The following is a 19,491-nucleotide window of genomic DNA, read 5'->3' as shown; positions in this document are numbered from 1 at the left end:
CAGCTTGCCAAAGCACACTGGCAGGAATTGGGAGGGTATGTTCTGATATAACGAAGAGAGTACCAATACTGATGCTTCCTAGCGGACAGAATATAAACAAGCAACGTGAGCATGCCAGGTAAACAGTAGCCCTCATGAACTCAGGAATGGAATCCCGGCCATCCAACTGCAGAACCTGTGCTCTAAGACTTATTCTACACAATGACTAAAATAGCACGAGACCTACTGACTATGAGTAAAATGAAGGGCTTTAGGTGTGTGCAATAAGGAGGCATGGGAATGACTGGAGATGGGCAATGACAGAGGGTGTAAATACATCGAAGGTCTAGGAAGTGACAGTGGGAGATGGGGGAGCCCTGCATCAGGAAGACCAGATTGCTGTTGCCATAGTCAGCAAACTATGACACCTACTGCGGAAATGATGAGAATTCAGTTAATCTGAAGGTTATCTGAAAGGAGAATTGATAGGACTTTGTGAGCGAATGGGTTTTGTGGTGAAAAAAGAGTGCAAGAAAACTTGCCTTTGGGTAATTGAGTGGATGGCAACGTGCTTACCCGAGGCTGTGCTAGGGACTCAGAGCAGAGGGAAGGTGGGTGCTGGTCTGCAATTTCTTACTCCCCCTGGCCTTTGCTGTTTTCTCTTCGCCCTCCCCACCACCGCCTTTGTTACCCCTTCCTAGCATGTGCATTAATTAAAATGTATTGCAGGATTCAGTTAGTTCACTTTAATTTTCACTTGTAATATCAGCACTCAGGAGTGTGAGGTTCATTCTTAGCAATAAGCTTGGCTCCTCCATGCCTCTGTGCCTTTGCAGATGCCATTCCTCCTCAAGTGCCCTCTCCATTCCTCGCTGGTACAGTGCATACCTGCAAACACACTTTCCGAGGCCCCAAACAAATGATCCCTCCGGGATGGCCTCCCCAGGCAATGGGACCCCTCCCTGATAGCCTTCCAGGGCAATCTGTTCACGCTGCCATTAGCATGTCTCATATTTAAATTCAAGCTGTTTGCTTACAGGTTTGCCTCCTCAACAAAGGATGGGTCAGGGATGGGTGTTTTGCACTGTGTTGTGTCCCTGGTGCCGAGCAGAACACCTGGCAAGTAGTGCAGGCCCCAGAAATGTCCATGGATAAGAAGTTAATACATTGATGGGTGGCATGAGGATTGAGTAAGTTATAAGGCGTGCATGGATGTTTAGAGTGACAAAGACTCGAGCCTCTCCCCAGCGTATGGATGCCATGGGAATGGGAGCCCTGCCTGCAGCCACCTGCATCTGTTCCAGGGCTGCTCTGCAACTCGATGTGGAGGGAACCAACAGGGAGCAAGGAGGCGCAGGATATTCTCATGGGAACGCAGGGGTGACCTATGCCCCAGAGGAGCTATTCGAGAGGACCTGGGGCTTTTTGTGACTTGCCCTTTCCATAGACGGTTTTAACTTCTCACAGACTACGTTTGAATCGTTTCTTGTACCCTCCATAGTCCTGTCCTTTACTTTCTGATCTGAAGTTTTAGCTACGAAAACAGGGATGAGGGCCTCTCCAGGTGGGGTTACCTTATTAGCAAATCAAAGGACAGGCTCCCCAGTGTAATTTAAATTTCAGCTAAACAAACTTCTTTTAGTAAAATACATCCTGTGAAATATGTGGGACAGACTTATACTAAAACAATTTACCCACTGTTTATCTGAAATCCAAATTGAATGAGGCATCCTGTATTTAATTCTGCAGCCCTGTCAGTTCTCCTTCTGCCAAGGATTAAGAAGGCACTCTGGGAGTGCCCGTTGCGGCGCTGCAGAAATGAATCCGACCAGGAACTGTGAGGTTGGGGGGTTGATCCCTGGCCTTGCTCAGTGGGTTAAGGATCCGGCATTGCCGTGAGCTGTGGTGTAGGTCGCAGATGTGGCTCAGAATCCCATGTTGCTGTGGCTGTGGCTCAGGCCGGCAGTTGAAGCTCGGATTCAACCCCTAGTCTGGGAACCTCCATAAGGCACTCTGTAGCCAGCACTTCGATGTGGGTCAAGGGGAAATCTAGAGACCCGTGGGGGAAGCAGAGCAGACACAGGTGAGTCTCTGCACAAACAGGCTGGTGACGGCAGGGTTCCTTGCCTGACCGAGGCTTTTCATCAGTAGAAGCTATGAACTTGTGCCGGTGCAAGGAAGGTAAAAGTCAAAAGCACACACTTGGAAGTCACACGTCCCTGAGTTCAAGTTCTTGCTCCATCTCATTTATGATTTGACTTAACTCATTTATGATTTGGGCAAATGACTTAACTTCCCCATCCTTGTATTCCCTTAGAGACAATTAGGATAATAATGGCAGCCTCCCAACAGCTTCGGGGACGTAGTTCATCTAGTTGGATACCAGGCCAGAGTTAGCAACAGTAGCGTATTAGACAATGACTTCTGCTATTATAGTCCCTAATGCTGCTTGCATGGCTAACTGTCACCCCTCCTTGGAACCATCCGAGGTAGAGTAGACAGGATAGAACAGGACAAGTCTACCATTTATTGTTCACTTAGTATATACAAGATACTGTACTGTTTGCACTTATTTTTCATCCAGTCCTCTTAACAACCCTGAGTGCTAACATCATTCCTATTGTGTAGACAATGGATTCAAGGCATAAAGACACTGTGAAATATTTCCAAGATCCTAGAGATACATAGCTTTTAAGTAGCAATCCGAAACCCAAACCCAGTTCTATCTGATCCCAAAGCTTTTAACCACTAACAGACACATCGAAATCTTCCTATGAGATTTCCAACCCAGACTGCTACTAGGTTCTACCCTAAGAAAGAACTCTGACGACCCTCAGCTATGTATGGAAACGTTCACAGGAACGGAGGCATGCCGTGTTCCTCTTATTCTCGTGCATCTTCTTACCCAACTAGAATGGCGCCTGGGAGAAGGCCCTCATTTCCTCTTCCCAGCCTGGGTCAAACTGTCTTTCATAATCTGTGTCTTCTCTACCCAAAGTCAAATTCATTGGCTTCTGCCAATGAAGACAGAGGCACAACTTCTCAACTGCTAGGAACATGGCACGTATTAAAGGTTCTTTATCAGGGATTTTATCTGTTACATCCTATATCCTTAACATAGGGCAGATAAAGAGGCAGGAAGTTATGTCTCAGTTTTACAGGTGCGGAATCTGAGATTAATATGGTATCGGTCATTTGTCAGAGTCACACAGATGATATTTGATGGGAGTATTACGTGAGTCCACACTTCTCAAAATTACTTATTAACTCATTAATTCAGTATGTATTGATGGATACTTTCCTTTTTTCTTTGTCTTTTTAGGGCTGCATCCGTGGCATATGGAGGTTCCCAGGCTAAGGATCGTACCAGAGCTGTAGCCGCCTGCCTACACCACAGCCCTAGCAACGTGGGATCCGAGCCGCATCTGTGACCTACACCACAGCCCATGGCAATGCCGGATCCTTAAACCACGGAGCTAGGCAGGGATCGAACCTGCATCCTCATGAACGTTAGTCAGATTCGTTTCTACTGAGCCACAACAGGAACTCCTGATGGGTATTTTCCGTTTAGGGTGTTATACTGGAAACCAGGGCTTATCTCAGTGAGCAACATAGACCAGATTTGGACATTTCTTGGGAAGACAGACATTAAATAATCAAACAAAAAATTAACATTTAAGGGCTAAGAAGGAAGAATACAGTGCATGAAAGATTCTAATAGAGGGATCTGAGTTGGCTTAGAGGGTCACAGGGGTCAACAAACAAAGAGACATTTTAGCTGAAATCTGAAGCTAAATGGAATCAACTGAGAGAAGAGAAGAACAACACAGCAGAAACAAGTGTCAGGCCTGGAGGTATTTCATTAAGTTCATCTAATGAGCCAGGGGCACTGAAAGGAAAAGAAGCCAGCTGTCTGACCTTGGGATGGTGCCGTTTCCTTGACACTGGACCACCGAGAGCCGCTGACGTCGGGTGTGCCTGCGTGCCCCATTTAGCTGCTATCTTTGAGAAGAGAGCAGGCTTCTCTCCATTGTTCTATCCAGAGCCTTTGCTTGCCTGTACAGTGTTCTTGTGCTGAGTTAGAAAAATATGCCCCCTCTGGGGCTAGTAAGCCCTGAAGGCTCCAAGCTTGTGCAAAATTAAGGGTACTATTACCAAAGGGGACAGATGGGGGTGCAGGGGAGGGACTGGGGGTGTGGGACTGCAGGTGCGTACTGAGGGCTATGGAGTGATTGGCCAATGGGAACTCTCCCCAGGATTCTGTGATCATCTAGGTGGGAAAAGAGGCTGAGAGAGAGAGCGGGTGTGTGTATACGTAGGACTGAGCACTTTGCTCCAAAGCAGAAACGACCACAACCTTGTAAGCCAACTATACTTCAATAAGACTTAAAAAAAAAAAAAGGTACTGTTAGCCTTTCCCAGGCAAATACAGCCACAGGTCAGGGCCATGGCATCACTAACAGAGGGCACCTGGATGTGACGTCCCCACCCCTGCCCCCCAGGACAACACAGTGCTGGTCCCTGACGGCACAGAGCTAGCTTTCTGAAACCTCTCCCTTCCATGAACACTCTGTCCAGATCCCAACCTCTGGGGCTGCAGAGACAGGACCAGGGCCTTTCTTGGGGGGGTAGGTTGGAGAGGACTGGACGGGTCCCAGCAGAGCTGCCTGATGGCTTTCGATGCTAAATGAGGAGTGACAGGCCGTGTCCCAGCCTTGGTTCTCTGAGAGCAGACCGGCTCATGTCACGCCTCAGGTAATTTCACCGTTTATGCAAAGGGCCGTCTGACACTCACAATGCATACGTTTTCATCAATTTCCTGTAATTTTAGGGACCCCCCCAAGCCCTCACCCTAGGTGACTGCTTTATGACAGCATTACTCAGGATAACCAGCATCATCCAAACTTAAACCCAATTTTATCCCCTTGAAGGTTTGTATCCAAAGAGAAGGGTATTTTATACTTCGGATACATAACGGCCCCAATATTCCTGTAAACTGGGTGCAATAATTTAATTTTTTCTCTTATTGAATGTTTGCTACATGCCTTGCGTAATGTATCTTCAACTCAAAAAGACAGGCTGGCCCTCCAGGAGCGTGTAGCCCACTGGTGGAGATATTGAAACAGGTACCTATTAGGTACTTTAGAAGTACTGTTAGCTCAGCCTGGGAGAACAAGAATGACTTTGCCAAGGAAGTGAAATCAAAGCCGAGACCAATGCCAAGCCCGAGATTAGGCTCCTTAAAGATTCACAAGTGAATCAAGTACTCTGCCCTTAAGAGATCTAAAGGCTGAAGGAGAAGAGAGCTATTAAAGTAGTTAATTCCCAAACAACCGGTCAAGGCTGGTACATGGCACGTGATGGAGCGGCTCTCTGGAGTGGGGAGAATGGCTGTGAGGGGGTTGGACAGAAGGGGCATCTGAACCTGAGCCTGAGGAGTAAGTGGGAATGCATCCTGGGGAGACAATGGGGAGCACGTCCCAGAAAAACACAGGGCACAGCCAAGGCATGGGGGTGTGTAAGGGCATGCCAAGTTGGGGACAAGTCACCAGCTCAGCGCTTGGGAGAGAAGCCGAGCACACAGGGAGGCGAATAGGTGCCACTTGCCAATCCGACTTGTTGCAATCTGCTTGGCCCTGAAGAGCAATTCTGCCTGACACCCATCCAACTGTCAACACTGGCAGTGGAACCAACTACAGAAGAATTATTCCAGCACCATTTAATATACATTAGAAACACCAAAAGAGTTTTTCTTTCCCTATCTGAAAAATTCGTGGTTTGAAAGACAGGGCAGGGCTCATGAGCAGAGATCCAAGAGCAAGCTGTGTTGATATCTTATGCAACAACCTAAATTCCACAGCGGGTGAGGTCACCTATAAATGCCGTATAAATGGAGCCAGGCTTCAGGTGCCTCTGAACCATTTATCCGCATCGATACCCTCTGCTCCAGACATGGCTGTCTCAGTGCTTCGGCTGACAGCTTTTTTGGGACTGCTTATCCTAATCCTGACCTGCCAGGCGGGTAAGTACTTCAGACGGCAGTGCGCGCTGTGTGCGGTAGTTAGCCTGATTGCAAGAAGCCAGTGGTGCTGATGTACTGATCTGGAATATAAGGGGAGCGGGATGAGGGAGCTTTGGGCACCGCAGAAAGAGCACTGGACTGGGAGACAAGAGGCAGATCTCCTCATGAAAAGAAAGTAGGATTTTTATTCAAATCTTTCCTCAGGGACTGCATGGAATTTAGACTGATTTTGTTCTTACATCTTCATGTGATCTAGTGATGCTATGATATTATAAATTCCTTGAGCGCTGGGGATGTTTATGTTTTAATGATTATAACTAAGAATACGCAAAGCTGAAGAGTCTGGAATAAGACTCCTAGGCACGGCTCCACTTCTTACCAGAAATGTGACTTCGGGCCCGGTATCTCACCTCTGTGGGCCTCACACTTAAAAGGGAGTATCAAGAGGTAACTGTCTCATTTAGTGCTCATGGAGATTCCGTAAAAGAGACAAAATACATTGGAAGAGTGTCTGGTCTACAGTAAGCACTCAATAAATACCATTGCTGTTGTCAGGTATGTTCTCATTGGATTCTCACAATCCTTTGAAATAAACATGGACAGTTTCATCATGTCCCTTTTTGCAGGCAAACAAACCAAGACTGCAGAGGGAGAGTCACGTGAGCATAGACACAGGAAGTGGGCCCTGGGACTCAAACGCGAAGGCCTTCGATCCTTTCTTTTCTAAAGCATCTCCTTCTTTCATGTCTTTCCAAGCACACAGGGGACCACAAGGCAGCGTATGCAGAATTAGTGAATTTTTGATCTGAGAAGACCACGAGCTCTTAACCCGTCTTCCTTCAGAATGATAGGTCAGAAAACACACACAGTACAAATATTTACCATCAGAGCCTTTTGAGCTGTTCTAAATGAAACCTGGCAGAACTCACACGCTTGGCCACCTGCTCACCACCAGCAAACACACAGGCCGACACTCCAACAGAGCTCCTTCAGGGGAGGCCTCAAAAGACAACGGGGTTCCATCTGCTCCTAAAGTAATCACCGTACTTATATCCTAAATGTAAAAGGATTTATATCCTAAATGTAAAACATATAAAGGTGAGATTTCTATCCTAGAGACCAGTCTCAGGTTTGGCTCTCGTAAACTTTGAAACTGGTTAAATCAGTTCAGTACTTGGAACCTCAGTTTCTTCATCTGGAAAATGGGATAATTGTCAACTTTGCCAGGTCAAATGAACACGCTTTTTTAATCACTTGACAAACTATAAAAACTGCATAAATATCAGCATTACTGTACTTTTTCAGAACTTAATGATTATACTGACCAAGAAACTCAGCTAGTTAATGTAAATAAAGGCTATCCCATGTGATATTTAAACAGAGAAAATATTCAACTACTGGCCCTGATAACCTGTTTCTGGTATGTCACATTTCTTATTTTTTTTTTATTTTTTGCAACACTTTCAAATTTCTTAATATTTTAGCAGCACTTAACATTTTTCATGATTTCTTTATGCACAAAAGGAGAAAGCTACTAAGAGTCATTCTATCGCTATTATTATTAATAACAATACAGTGAGCATTTATTGTGGGCTTACCTTAGGCCTGGTACTGCACTAAGTAGTTTATATAATATAGATGTATGGATATAAGTATATGAAATACATATATGTAATATATACACACACACACACAGTATTGTTCAATCTTGACAATGACACAAGGAGGAAATTGAGAGACAGAGTAAGTATTATTTATAAGGTCACACAGTGAAATTTTTGCTGGAAACATGTATGAAGTCAGCTACACAGGACTCTAAAGCATGACTGCCCACATGCTAATGCTTCTCATTATGTGAGCCGAGGGCTGGGGCCAAGGGTTTGAGCTTCACACATACTCCAATCCAGGGCTCCTTGCATGTTGAAAAGTTAGCATTTACTGCCAAATTAAGATTCAAAGTTGATGAAATTAAAGTTGTAGAAGTAGACAAACAGGAACACAGAAAAAAAGAACTCACTTTTTATGCAAGGAATTTCTGGTTTCCCCTGATAAATGCCTCCAGGGAACAACTGTTTGAAGTCAGTTCTATATGATTTAAGAAACATACTATATGGAATTTTATAAAAACTTAGGTTCAGGCCCTGGCTCAGCCGCTTTCTAGATGTGTGGTTTTGGGTGAGTCATTGAATTTCTCTGAGCATCTCTTTTCTCTTCTGTAAAACTGTCATACTATCCCGGAACTGAATAAGGATTAGGTATGTGATGAAATCACAAACAAGCCTTCTCATGCCTCCCCTTCCCATAATGATGGCAAACCATTCCTGTCACCGTGGTTGCCCACTTTGGGTAAGGGGCATGTTTGTATATGTCCACTTTTGCTCTAACTCCTACGTCTATGGTAGGAGGCTCAAAAACACTTGTTGAGTGAAAAAACCAACAACTGAGTGAATGAATACTTGGTAGTTAGTACCTTGATCTCAGAATTGTGGCGTTGCTATCAAATCTTTTACTGCGGCCTCTAGTAAATAATTAATGTTTGCAGAATTGAAAGCCCTATTTTTTACTGAGCGTTTCTGTTTTAGAACACAATATACGTGCAAGTCTTCTAATCTGACAGCCTCCACACCAAAAGCTAATGACACCTCCTCTGTTCAGAGTTGCCCAGCACATTGTCCACGAGTTGGGACTTGAATCAAATTTCATGGTGGGATTGACAGATAAAATGTAGGATGCTCAGTTATAGTTGAATTGCAGATCAACAATAAATATTTTTTAACTTAAGTATTTCCTAAATATTCCCATTCTTATACTTAAAAAGTTTTGTTGTTTATCTGCAATTCAACTTTTTTTCTTTTGGTCTTTTGTCTATTTAAGGCCACACCTGTGGCATATGGAGGTTCCCAGGCTAGGGGTCTAATTGGAGCTGTAGCTGCTGGCCTACACCACAGCCATAGCAACACAGGATTCTAGATGCATCTGCAACCTACACCACAGCTCATGGCAACCCTGGATCCTTAACCAACAGAGCGAGCATAGGGATCAAACCCACATCCTCATGGAGGCTAGTGGAGTTTGTTAACCACTGAGCCATGACAGGAACACCTCTGCAATTCAGCTATAACTGGGCATCCTCCTGTATTTTATTTACCAGATCTGCCAATACTACTTGTGAAGCTGCAGTAAAACTAAAGGATAAAGGTCCTACTTTATCTTAGCACCAGAGTCCAAGAGGGGTGGCCGTTCGTATCTGCCAACTGCCTCTCTTCCATTGCTTTTAATCTTATGAACCAGTTGGACTACAAAGCAAAGCTAACCTCCCCCTAGGACCCTGCATGTCACCACCCTCACTCTCTGGATCCTTGGCCTCCTTCCAAAGGGCACTCGGTTAAATGTCAAGAGTAGGGGACCTGCAGTTACAGTACCATCATCTCTTGTTACCTGTATCATCTTCTGCTAATTCACCTTCTCTGTCCAGTGAGCTAAAATTCACATACCCGCAAGACTGAGCAAGCTTAAAATTACATTACACATGAGCCGTCGAATCATCATTTACAGAGCTGTCAGATGATACGTACATATGATAGAACTTCTCCTTGTCATCATAATTAGTATATACTTTCAATCATGTGGCACATTTGTGGTTATATCCTAACTTTTCCGTCCGACTATGCAGTTCATCCCAGAACACATACGAATCCCGATTTTCATACCAGACAGACACGGAATTGAATTCTGTTTCTGCCACTTACCAACTCCAGGGCTCTGACCAGCTTCTAAACCTCTCTTGAGCTCCATCTCTTCATCTTGAGCTTGGGGTAATTATTTTGCCTCGCTCATAGGGTTGCTGTGAGAATAAAATAGATAATGCCTGTAGATTATCTGTCACAGGTATGTGCTCAGCAAATGCTACCTATTCTTGCATCACCCTCACTACTGTCACTGCTACGGCCCCAGGGATACATGAGGAAAAAACACTAAAACCAAGCATTCTGTATTTCAGCCCTGATATTTACTAGCTGCTGAACTTTGAATGAGTTATGTAACCTCCATGGGCTTGAGTTTTCTCATTTGGAAAGAGAACCGGTGTCTACCTAAGCATCAGTATCTGCTGGTTCGTCTGTTTGGTTTTAGGAATAAACTTCAGAGGGCACGTAAAGACATTAACCATGCAGGCATTAAATGGGCAATAAACACAATTATACGAGAAGAATTAGTGAGGGGGGTTCTAAGGCTCTAGGGCTCCCGACGGTGAAAGAAACTTGCCTTTCCTCCTGCTAAGAACCACCCCTGAGATTCTGTTCTGTTTTTTCAGATGTCAAGCCCGATGTCAAGCCCGATGAATCGGGCAAGAACCCACAGCCAGAGTTCCCCAAATTCCTCAACCTCTTGGGCTCGGAGATCATTGAGAACGCAGTGGAGTTCATTCTGCGCTCCGTGACAAGGAGCTCGTAAGCACTGAGACAAACGTGCTTTTGTCTGGTTTGCTGTTGGTCCTGACCGCATGGCATTAGAAGGATGAGAAGGAAAATCGCATGCATGCCATGCACTATTTTAACTGAAGAGCGTGGCTTACCTTAAAATAAATGTGCCTCTGAATGAATTTCCCTGAACTCTTGAACATTCCCCCAAGGAGTTCTTTGGAACAAAGGGTTCCATAAAACAGTTTTTATTTCAGGACCAAGTAGGGAGGAAGAAGAACAGAGGCTCATTAGAAAGCCAGGTTCTCGCCCTGATGAGGTGCTACATCCTAGGTGATCTGGGCTAGGTCCTGGCTGAGCACCTCAGTTTATTTATCTGTAAAGATGAAGGGATTAAAGGACCCCCCACCCAATGCAGACACTGTAGTTGTTGGTGAAACTAGTGGGTAGCTATGTGCTCAGTCGTGAGCAGTGTGATGAGTCTGGCCTTTATTTTCTAGTTTGAGTTCACCCTCATGGCTAATCTCTCCTCTGAGACAATGGAGAGAAGGTCTCCATTGAGGGTTTGCTTTGATCACGAAGGATTTGCCTTGAAGGCAGAACACACAGAGTTTTCCCAGAGTTTTCAACCTGCTTCCAAGCTCCTGTGCCCAACTCCAAGTACATCCTGTGCAAGTTGACACAGCTCTGATTTCTGCTTTCACTTTGCCCTTCATTCTCCTGACATTAAGCTCCCCAGTTACAGCTCTCCAGGGTCTGACTTATTCTGAATTTCTAGCTGCTTTCATTCTTCACTTCTCTGAGCCTCTGCTGTCCAATTCCCTCCATCACACCCCCCTAAGCAAAGTTGAAAAAAGCGTGGCCTCTTACTCACCAGCCTCCTAATCGCCCAGAGACCTGCTACATGATGCAACCCATCCTGAACCATCCTGGGGCAAGGATACCACTAGGCTTTTCAACAAGCTGTCAGGTGATTCTAATATACAACAGATTTTTGAAAGCCCTTGATTGGATGCTCTGGGCTACGTGGCTGGGCCTTAAAGGGCCATATACCCTTTAAATTTGTATTCATATTTGTGTAGATGCGAATTTTTGTATTTGTCTAGGGAAAGTGCTTATGACTTCATAAATAGATTCTCCAAAATGTCTATGGCCAGTAACAGATTCAAGCCACTTCTATATAGAAGTTATCTGGGGTGATTTTGTCATCTCTGATGTACTTAAATCAATATATTACTGTCATGTGAATGGGCAGGATTCTGCTACAATCATCATGAACCAACTGTTAACCAGATATTTATTGTGTATTTTAGTTTTTCCTATCGTGGTTGCTTTGGCAACTGTTGCGCTGCCATGATTGTTAGTGTAGACAAGGAGAAAACTGATAAACAGATAAAAGTAACAGGGATTCCTGATGTGGCTCAGCAGGTTAAGGACCTGACATTGTCTCTTTGAAGATGCTGGTTTGATCCCTAGCCTCGCTCAGTGCATTAAAGAGCTGGTATTGCCACAAGCTGCCGCTTAGGTGGCGGAGGTGGCTCAGACCCTGAGTTGCTGTCTTAATGGCATAGGCCGGCAGCTGCAGCTCCAATTCAACCCCTAGCCCAGGAACTTCTATATGCCACAGGTGTGGCCATAAAAAAGGGAAAAAGAAAGAGTAACACTCATTATGTACAAAATACATATTAGACGCCAGTTGAATTCATACTGTTACAAATGACAACGATGCTGATGCAAAGAATTAGAACAATAATAATGCTTTGGATTCCTTCCCTAGGAAATTCCTCAGATATAAAATAGCACTTGTTTTCTCTGTTAACTCTGAAAGTTGACCATCTGAAATACTAAGGAATGACTGGGTTCGGAAATGGCCCCTCTTTTACCCTCTTTCCCTCATTATATTCTGAGGGAAATGTAATTTTTTTTCTGTTCTGGGAACTTACAATGGTCTCAGGTTCTCTGCTCTTGCTTTAAATGCTGCAAATGCTCTTTGGCCTAAAATGCTTTTTTTCCCCCCTCATTAGCTACTGCTATGTTCTGCCTTTCATCTAAAAGTCACCTCCTCTTTAGAAAACAATTCTATAACCACTCTTATTAATTAATTCTTCCATTCCCTGGTTATTCTCTATCACGTTGCCTTGTTACCAATGTCATTATAACATATATCACCATCTCAAACGATTTATTTACTTTAATTGTGTAACTATATGGAAGTAGAGACCAGATGTATCTAACTCATTGCTATAGCATAGTTCCAAGTCATTAGGCACTCAGTAGAGTTACTGAATTAATTAAGTAAGGACGGGGATCTTAGAGTTCACATCTGAAGCCCACTTACCCCAATTGACGGAGGCATCTTGAGGGAACTTTGTTGAAAGACACAGCGGTTCTTGCTCAAGGGAACAGACCTAGTTGGCCTTTTCCTCTGGCCAAGACAAGACCCTAAGTAGAACAGAGGATGGGAAGTGTGAAGAGACTATCAAGAGGTATGCCTAAGAACTTAATGTGTGCTTGGCGTTCCCATTGTGGAGCAGCGGAACTGAACCTGACTAGCAAACATGAGGTTGTGGGTTCGATCCCTGGCCTCTCTTATCTTAGTGGGTTAAGGATCTGGGGTTGCTGTGGCTGTGGCTTAGGACAGCTACAGCTTACAGCTATAGCTCTGATTCAACTCCTAGCCTGGGGAAGGAAGTGGTGCAGGAATTGTGAAAGAAAAAAAAAAAAACCCAGGCTATAAACCCTATATCCTCAAAGAATTTGCAGCCCTTATTGTATAAGATGACATGAGAAATGCAATGATGTCTAAAATGCTAAATGAGGTAAATGCCAGCCAAACATAGAGTTAATGTCTAAGGAAAGGAGCTGTCACTGGGGCCAGGATGCTTAGGAGAGGGCTGATGGCAAAGGTGAGACGCAATTTGAGTCTTAAAAGACTCGACAAGATTTGATTAGAAAGGGAGAAAGACAGGAGTGACGGGACTTCATAAAGATACATTGCTTTATTTACTCCTATGTATCTGATGCCTAAGTACTGTGTCAAGCACACAATAATTTCTGGATATGTGCTTTCATGACAGTGAATAGACTGGCTTGCTCCTTTCACTCACCTTCTGGATGACTTTGGAGCTTTATGATCTGCCTTTTGGTCACCATTGTTCTAAAAAATATCCATGTTATTAACTCCTTGGACCCTTTGAGAAGCCTCCGGTTTTGGGGAATTTCACTGCAACCCCCTGGAGTTTCCATGGTCTGACATATTCTTTGTTCTCTCCCTACCTCAAGACTTTCTTGCGCATTCTTTTTGTTTGACTTTTCTTCAGGCATCTGCCCCTTAAACGTCATTGCTCCTCAAAACTCCAAATGCATAGCCCACGATTTTTAACATCACAGCTTCCACATTCAGCATGGTACTTACATGGTGATGTGCTTCAAATTCAAATGTCTATTGCTCTCTTTTTTTTTCCCGGAGCTACAGCTGAAATAACTCATTGGTTATTAAAACCCTACCTAGGTTTTCCATCAATACCTCAAATTCGGCTGGTCTAAATTCAAGGCCATCCTCTCACAAACCTGCTCCTCTTCCCTTGCCCTGATCTTAACAAATCACATCCCCCATCCACCCAGAATCTAGATACCTCAGCTCTTTGATTCTCCCTGCTCATCACCCCCTCCATCCAGTCACTAAATATTCTACCTCCAAGGGATTTTTTTCTTATACTATTCCCTTTCCTCCACTCCACTGACAAGTTGGTCCAGCTGAGCCCTTCATCACCTCTTTCCAAAGCTCTTCTCATTAGATCTATCATTAGTTTCACTATTCCTGCCTCTCCCCACTCCAGTCCACCCCTTACCTATTAACAGAGTTATGTAACAAAAGCAAATTTGCTCCCATCACTGCCACTCTATTGCCCACAAATTCGGGGCACATGCATTCGGCTGATGCTAAAAGTCTTCCCTGATACTGACATAGCTTTCAATCATAGCTCTTACTTCAGAAGCCAAACACCCGATGCCCCAGTGCCAAGTAATTTCCGTTTCAGAGCAGGTCATGGTTGTTTAAACCTGCAGTTATCTTTGCACATGATTTTCTCTCTGTCTCTAGTGCCTGACCCCTAAACCCCAACTCCATTATGTTTATCTGCTAGATCTAATAATTTTATAAAGTCCAATCCAAAGATACACCCCTACAAGTATAAAATTCAGATATTCAGACACTGGGATTTCATAATACTTTGCAGGATCCTCCATAACGGCTTTTCATCCCTTATTATTTAAATTATTTGCATCTGAATGCCTCTTTTTTCTCCACTAGACTAGAACCGCCTCACATACCATCTTTTATTTTATATTTTATATCAGTCATCTTTCATTTTGTCAACAGCTGCTCCACACGCAATCCTTGAAGAGGGCAGTGGGCTCTGGCATTAATTTGTGATTCTGGAGACCAAAGTTTTACTTTGCCTTGCAATGCACCAGCCATCTGATTGGGACAGGTTGTTTAATCTCTTTAGCTCCAAAGTTTTTTTTCCAAGGATTAAAAAATTTATCCATTAAACAAATATTTTTTAATCCATAGTACAAGCCAGGCATTGTTCTGGGTGCTAAAGATATATTATGGAACAAATATATCAAAATGTCTGTCTTCATAGAGTCTATACAGGAATATACACCAAACTAATAGACATGTTGACAGATTTAAAGAGATAATTACACACAAATGGCTTGTTAAATATGAACTATCATGGAAATCTTAGATCTTATTACTTTATGACTTAGGAAAACCTAGAGAAGAAAAATATTGAAAGTATTACAAGATACCCTAGTGATCATTCTAATATTCTTGTTCAGTCTAAATCATAATTCATTTTTTCTTTTTTTTTCAAGAGGATTTGTGGAACTTGATGATAAACGAGGAGAACATGCAGCAAAGTGACTTCCCCAGGTGATTTTAACTTAAAAATTTACAACCAAAAGAATAGTATATTGAACAAAGGAAAAAGGGTCTGTCTGATTTATTTAATGAATTGGGGCACCTGTATCTACCCAAAAGTAGAAAAGTTGTAATTTGGGGGCAGGTTCTTTTTTCTTGAGGTCATCTTTTAAAATTGATTTTAAATAGATGTATTTTTAATATCTTAACATCACCGACTTAATATGATTCTCTTAAGCCCGATCATGGAGGAGGGGGAAACAGGCTCGCACTGGGAGTTAGGGGACCTGGTCCTGCCACAACCCTGCTTGGAACTTGATTTCTGCAATTTCAACCTGAGAAAGAAGGGGCTTGAACGCACTAAAATCCAAAGACCCATGAAATCATGAAATTAGTTACTCCAGAGAAGAGCGAGGTCTGCGGAACCCAATTCCAGGAGGAAGGACTCGTGAGCTCTCTAAACCTGCACAGTTAGATTTACGGGCAAACAGTCTGGTCTGAGTGCCCAGAGACACCTGCTGTTTCCTTATCCAGTTCTCTCCTGAGAATGGCTATCAAAATATAAGTACAAAGTGTCAGACCTGGGAAAGTAGTTCTGTAAGTAACTAGCATGAACTTTGTCCTTAAGTCTGTTTTAGGCGTTCAACTAAGCGCTGTGTATATGTAGTACCTAAGTTAATTCTAACATTCCCTGTGGAAAATAGGTATTGTTCTTCTTAAAAGTTATATATAAGGAATTCAAGGCTCAGGGAGCTTAATGACTGTGGCCAAGTTTGGCATCTAAATTCGAGCTGCCTGATTCCATAGTCTGTGCTCTACCACTCGGCCATAGAATTATTGGTGCAGAGAAGAGAGTGGAGGAGACAGTAGAGTGATTAAGCCATGTGGTCCTTGACAGGCTCCAGGCGCCCACAGAAGGAAAACACTACCCCTTTGGTTAGTTGAGCTACCTCATAAGCATCTCCAAGAAGCACGGCCTTTCCCAGCTTCTATCTTGTATCTGGTCTGAGAGTGTGCCTTTTCCCTCTCGGCTCCATTTCATAGCAAGGGAGAGATCAGCTTATGCTTACCATCGTATTACCCTGGCCCTTAGCCCACCCTTTCCCACAAGCTTCTAAGGATGGAAATCAGGCTTGGGCGTTGGAATCAAGATATGCCCAACCCAGACACACCTGAATCTCACCCTCAAGCCAGCGAAGCTTTTCGAAACACTGCGTTACGTATGCATTTTTCCATTCACATCTTCTCAGGGAAAGCCTACTTCTTATTGCAGGTCTCCTGACCCTTTGCCTTCATTCAGGCTGGTGGTACCCACCTTATCCCGGCTCATTGGTGCCCGCACCCTAGAGGTTCAGGGCATGAGACCTTCCAACAGGCAAGGCAACAGCAAAGGTTAGAAAGAGCAAAAGGCGTGGAGAAGATGTAAATTCAACGTCTACCTTGGCCTCTTATGGCTTATGTGACTGTGCGGAGGTCAGTGGGTCTCCCCGAGTGTCCCTTTACTCCTTATTGATATTTAAAATGTTAGAAACTTAATTGTTCCGGACATTAATGCTGGAATTTTTAAACTAAATATAAAAATCTTTGAGTGGATCCATGAGCCCACTGAAGATGCCCTAAAAGGCAGCAAGGACTGGCTCTGACTAGGGTACGAAACACTCGGACTAGAGAGAAGGAAGCCTTGAAGGCAGAGATTAAATTTTGGTTTGATCAAGAGTGTCTCTTTATACCCCAGTGACTAGTAATTTAATAAACTGTTTTAAAAGTTACATTTGTAGGATAATCACCTCATCTAATCAAAAGCACGTCATCACTTTAGAATGAATTAGCAATTCCCAGAAATGCCTCTCTCTCCAGTATAGAAAGTTTGTCCACAGTTCTATTTGCTAAATTAAGATAGGTAGATAAAGAGGTCGATATATAAGTATCTCATCTTTCTCCTAGAAAATGTCTCTTCTCTGCATAGTTAATGCTTATTTAGTCCATACCTACTATGTGTCAGACTCTGCCAATGCTATCAAGGTGGATAACACTCTACCACCACTAAGAAGTTTCTAGCTGGGACAATCACAGTGCCCCCCAGGACCGTGCAGGGCAACAGTAAGGTTACATGCAGAAGCACCGTGGACACCTCTTGGAGAAAAGATGCTAAAGGAAGACCTGGAGGCAGGTGTCGGCATCAACATGCTTTATCAGGAAGGTGAATCTCTGCATATGCAGTCTCAGATGATGAGCCTCAGTGGCAAGTTCTCAAAAACAGATTATCCAAGAATTAATCCCCCTGATTAATCAGAGATTCTCCCAACCTCTGCTCACTCACATTGGCATGATTTCTTTACGTTAATAGACTTACAGTCTTAACTCCTAAGGTCCTGCATTTCTTGAAATCATGAGGATTCAAGTCTTCAGTGTCTTAAGTCATTTGACATCCTAAAGTAACTTTCTCATGTTAAAATAAGAATCTGATGAACCTCACTAGACTATTAAGATTGTTGGAGAATGGAGTTCCTGTCATGGTGCAGTGGTTAACAAATCCAACTAGGAACCATGAGGTTGCGGGTTCGATCCCTGGCCTTGCTCAGTGGGTTAAGGATCCGGCGTTGCCATGAGCTATGGTGTGTTGCAGATGTGGCTCAGTTCCCTGAGTTGCTGTGTCTCTGGCGTAGGCTGGTGGCTATAGCTCCGATTACACCCTAACCTGGGAACCTCCATATGCCGTGGGTGCGGCCCTAGAAAAGGCAAAAAGACAAAATGCACACACAAACACACACACACACAGATTGTCAGAGAAGTAAAAGATGAAAAGGCACTTGGTGAATTCTAAATATCTCTACACATTTTGTGAATTAAGGGAGAGTATACTTGGACACGCTTGATGACATGTTTTGACTTGCCGGGTCCCTGCTTAGGGAGGGAGCCAGGACTAAATACATTTAGTAAGAAATCCTCACGTAGCCAAGGAGCAAAACTGCAGATGGGGTTGACATCACTCAGTATCCATCTCATGAAGTCTGATGGGAAATGTTGCTTTTAGAATTTAGAGCAAGAAAAAAAATGTGCCTTTCCCTAAGAACAGCTTCCTTTTTTTCTGATCATAAGATTTATGCAGCTTGGTTTATTTCATTTATTTATTTTTCCTGTCTACTCAGAAACTCAAAGTGAAACTGATGACTCAATCTAATATATGCGCCGTCTCCCTCCATCCCTCTTGTAGATTCTTGTCTCATTTATCTTGCATTCTCATTTTGTTGTTGTTGCCTCTTTCCTCAAATAAACTGCTGAGGCATAAAAATATTGAAGAAAAGATGAAAACATCTTTATATTTTTATTAAGCCTTAAGCCCTCCCTAGCTAATAATTGTTTTCTTCTCTCTGGTTTGTGTTTCTAAGGACACACCTACAGGGCTCCAGAGTAAGCCAAGGGCAGCCAAATCCTGCTTTTCCGGTTCTTCTGTTTTACCAGTTCTCCAGCACAGAGGCCTCAAATCAGCTCCCAGCAAGTTCTTAGAATCAATGAGCTCCTTAGCAAGTTCAGGCCCTGGCTTCAACCAAACACAGCTTGTTTTGAACATCCTGACTGCATTGTTGCTTCTACAAGTCAGAATCAATGTGTCTCCTTTGCAGTCACATAGCCTAGTTCATTAAGAAGATTTTTGTTAATGGGAGTAAACTTTCCTGAGTATGTTTAAGGTTTTTAATGATGCAAAAATATGAAACTTATAAAAATTATTATTATCCAGAATAATGGAAGGACATTTCAAGCTAAGAGAACCCAAATTCAGGTAACATGACAAGTCCAAAGTCACAGAACCAGTAAATGACAGAAAGAGGACTTGAACCTGACTCCAAAGAACAAGCTCTGAACCCCTAAAAATGTACGAAGTTTCAGAGTTGAAAGTTTCTAAAATCCTTTGTGGAAAAGTCTTTCAAAAAATCTGAGCCCACTCTCTTGGGCTAGTAAATTGAAAATTGACCTTTTCTTTTCTTTCTTTCTTTCTTTCTTTCTTTCTTTCTTTCTTTCTTTCTTTCTTTCTTTCTTTCTTTCTTTCTTTCTTTCTTTCTTTCTTTCTTTCTTTCTTTCTTTCTTTCTTTTTCTTTCTACAAGGTTATTGCTGTTCCACAATCTTTACCGTTCTCACGGAC

The 19,491-nt window shown here is 43.3% G+C and overlaps 1 protein-coding gene across 1 annotated transcript; it reads left to right on the top strand.

The window, feature by feature from the left end:
- The first annotated feature begins 5,835 nt into the window (after positions 1-5,835).
- C4H5orf46 (chromosome 4 C5orf46 homolog) lies at positions 5,836-19,234 on the top strand. Its single transcript, XM_047774510.1, has 4 exons — positions 5,836-6,001; positions 10,314-10,449; positions 15,304-15,361; positions 18,739-19,234. Exons 1-3 carry the CDS (start codon positions 5,932-5,934, stop codon positions 15,350-15,352), a joined length of 255 nt encoding a protein of 84 aa, XP_047630466.1. The 5' UTR covers positions 5,836-5,931; the 3' UTR covers positions 15,353-15,361; positions 18,739-19,234.
- The last annotated feature ends 257 nt before the right edge of the window (positions 19,235-19,491 follow it).

The sequence above is a fragment of the Phacochoerus africanus genome, chromosome 4 (genome assembly GCF_016906955.1).
Source record: "Phacochoerus africanus isolate WHEZ1 chromosome 4, ROS_Pafr_v1, whole genome shotgun sequence".
Taxonomy (NCBI): domain Eukaryota; kingdom Metazoa; phylum Chordata; class Mammalia; order Artiodactyla; family Suidae; genus Phacochoerus; species Phacochoerus africanus.
This window is presented reverse-complemented; position numbering and strand designations above follow the sequence as displayed.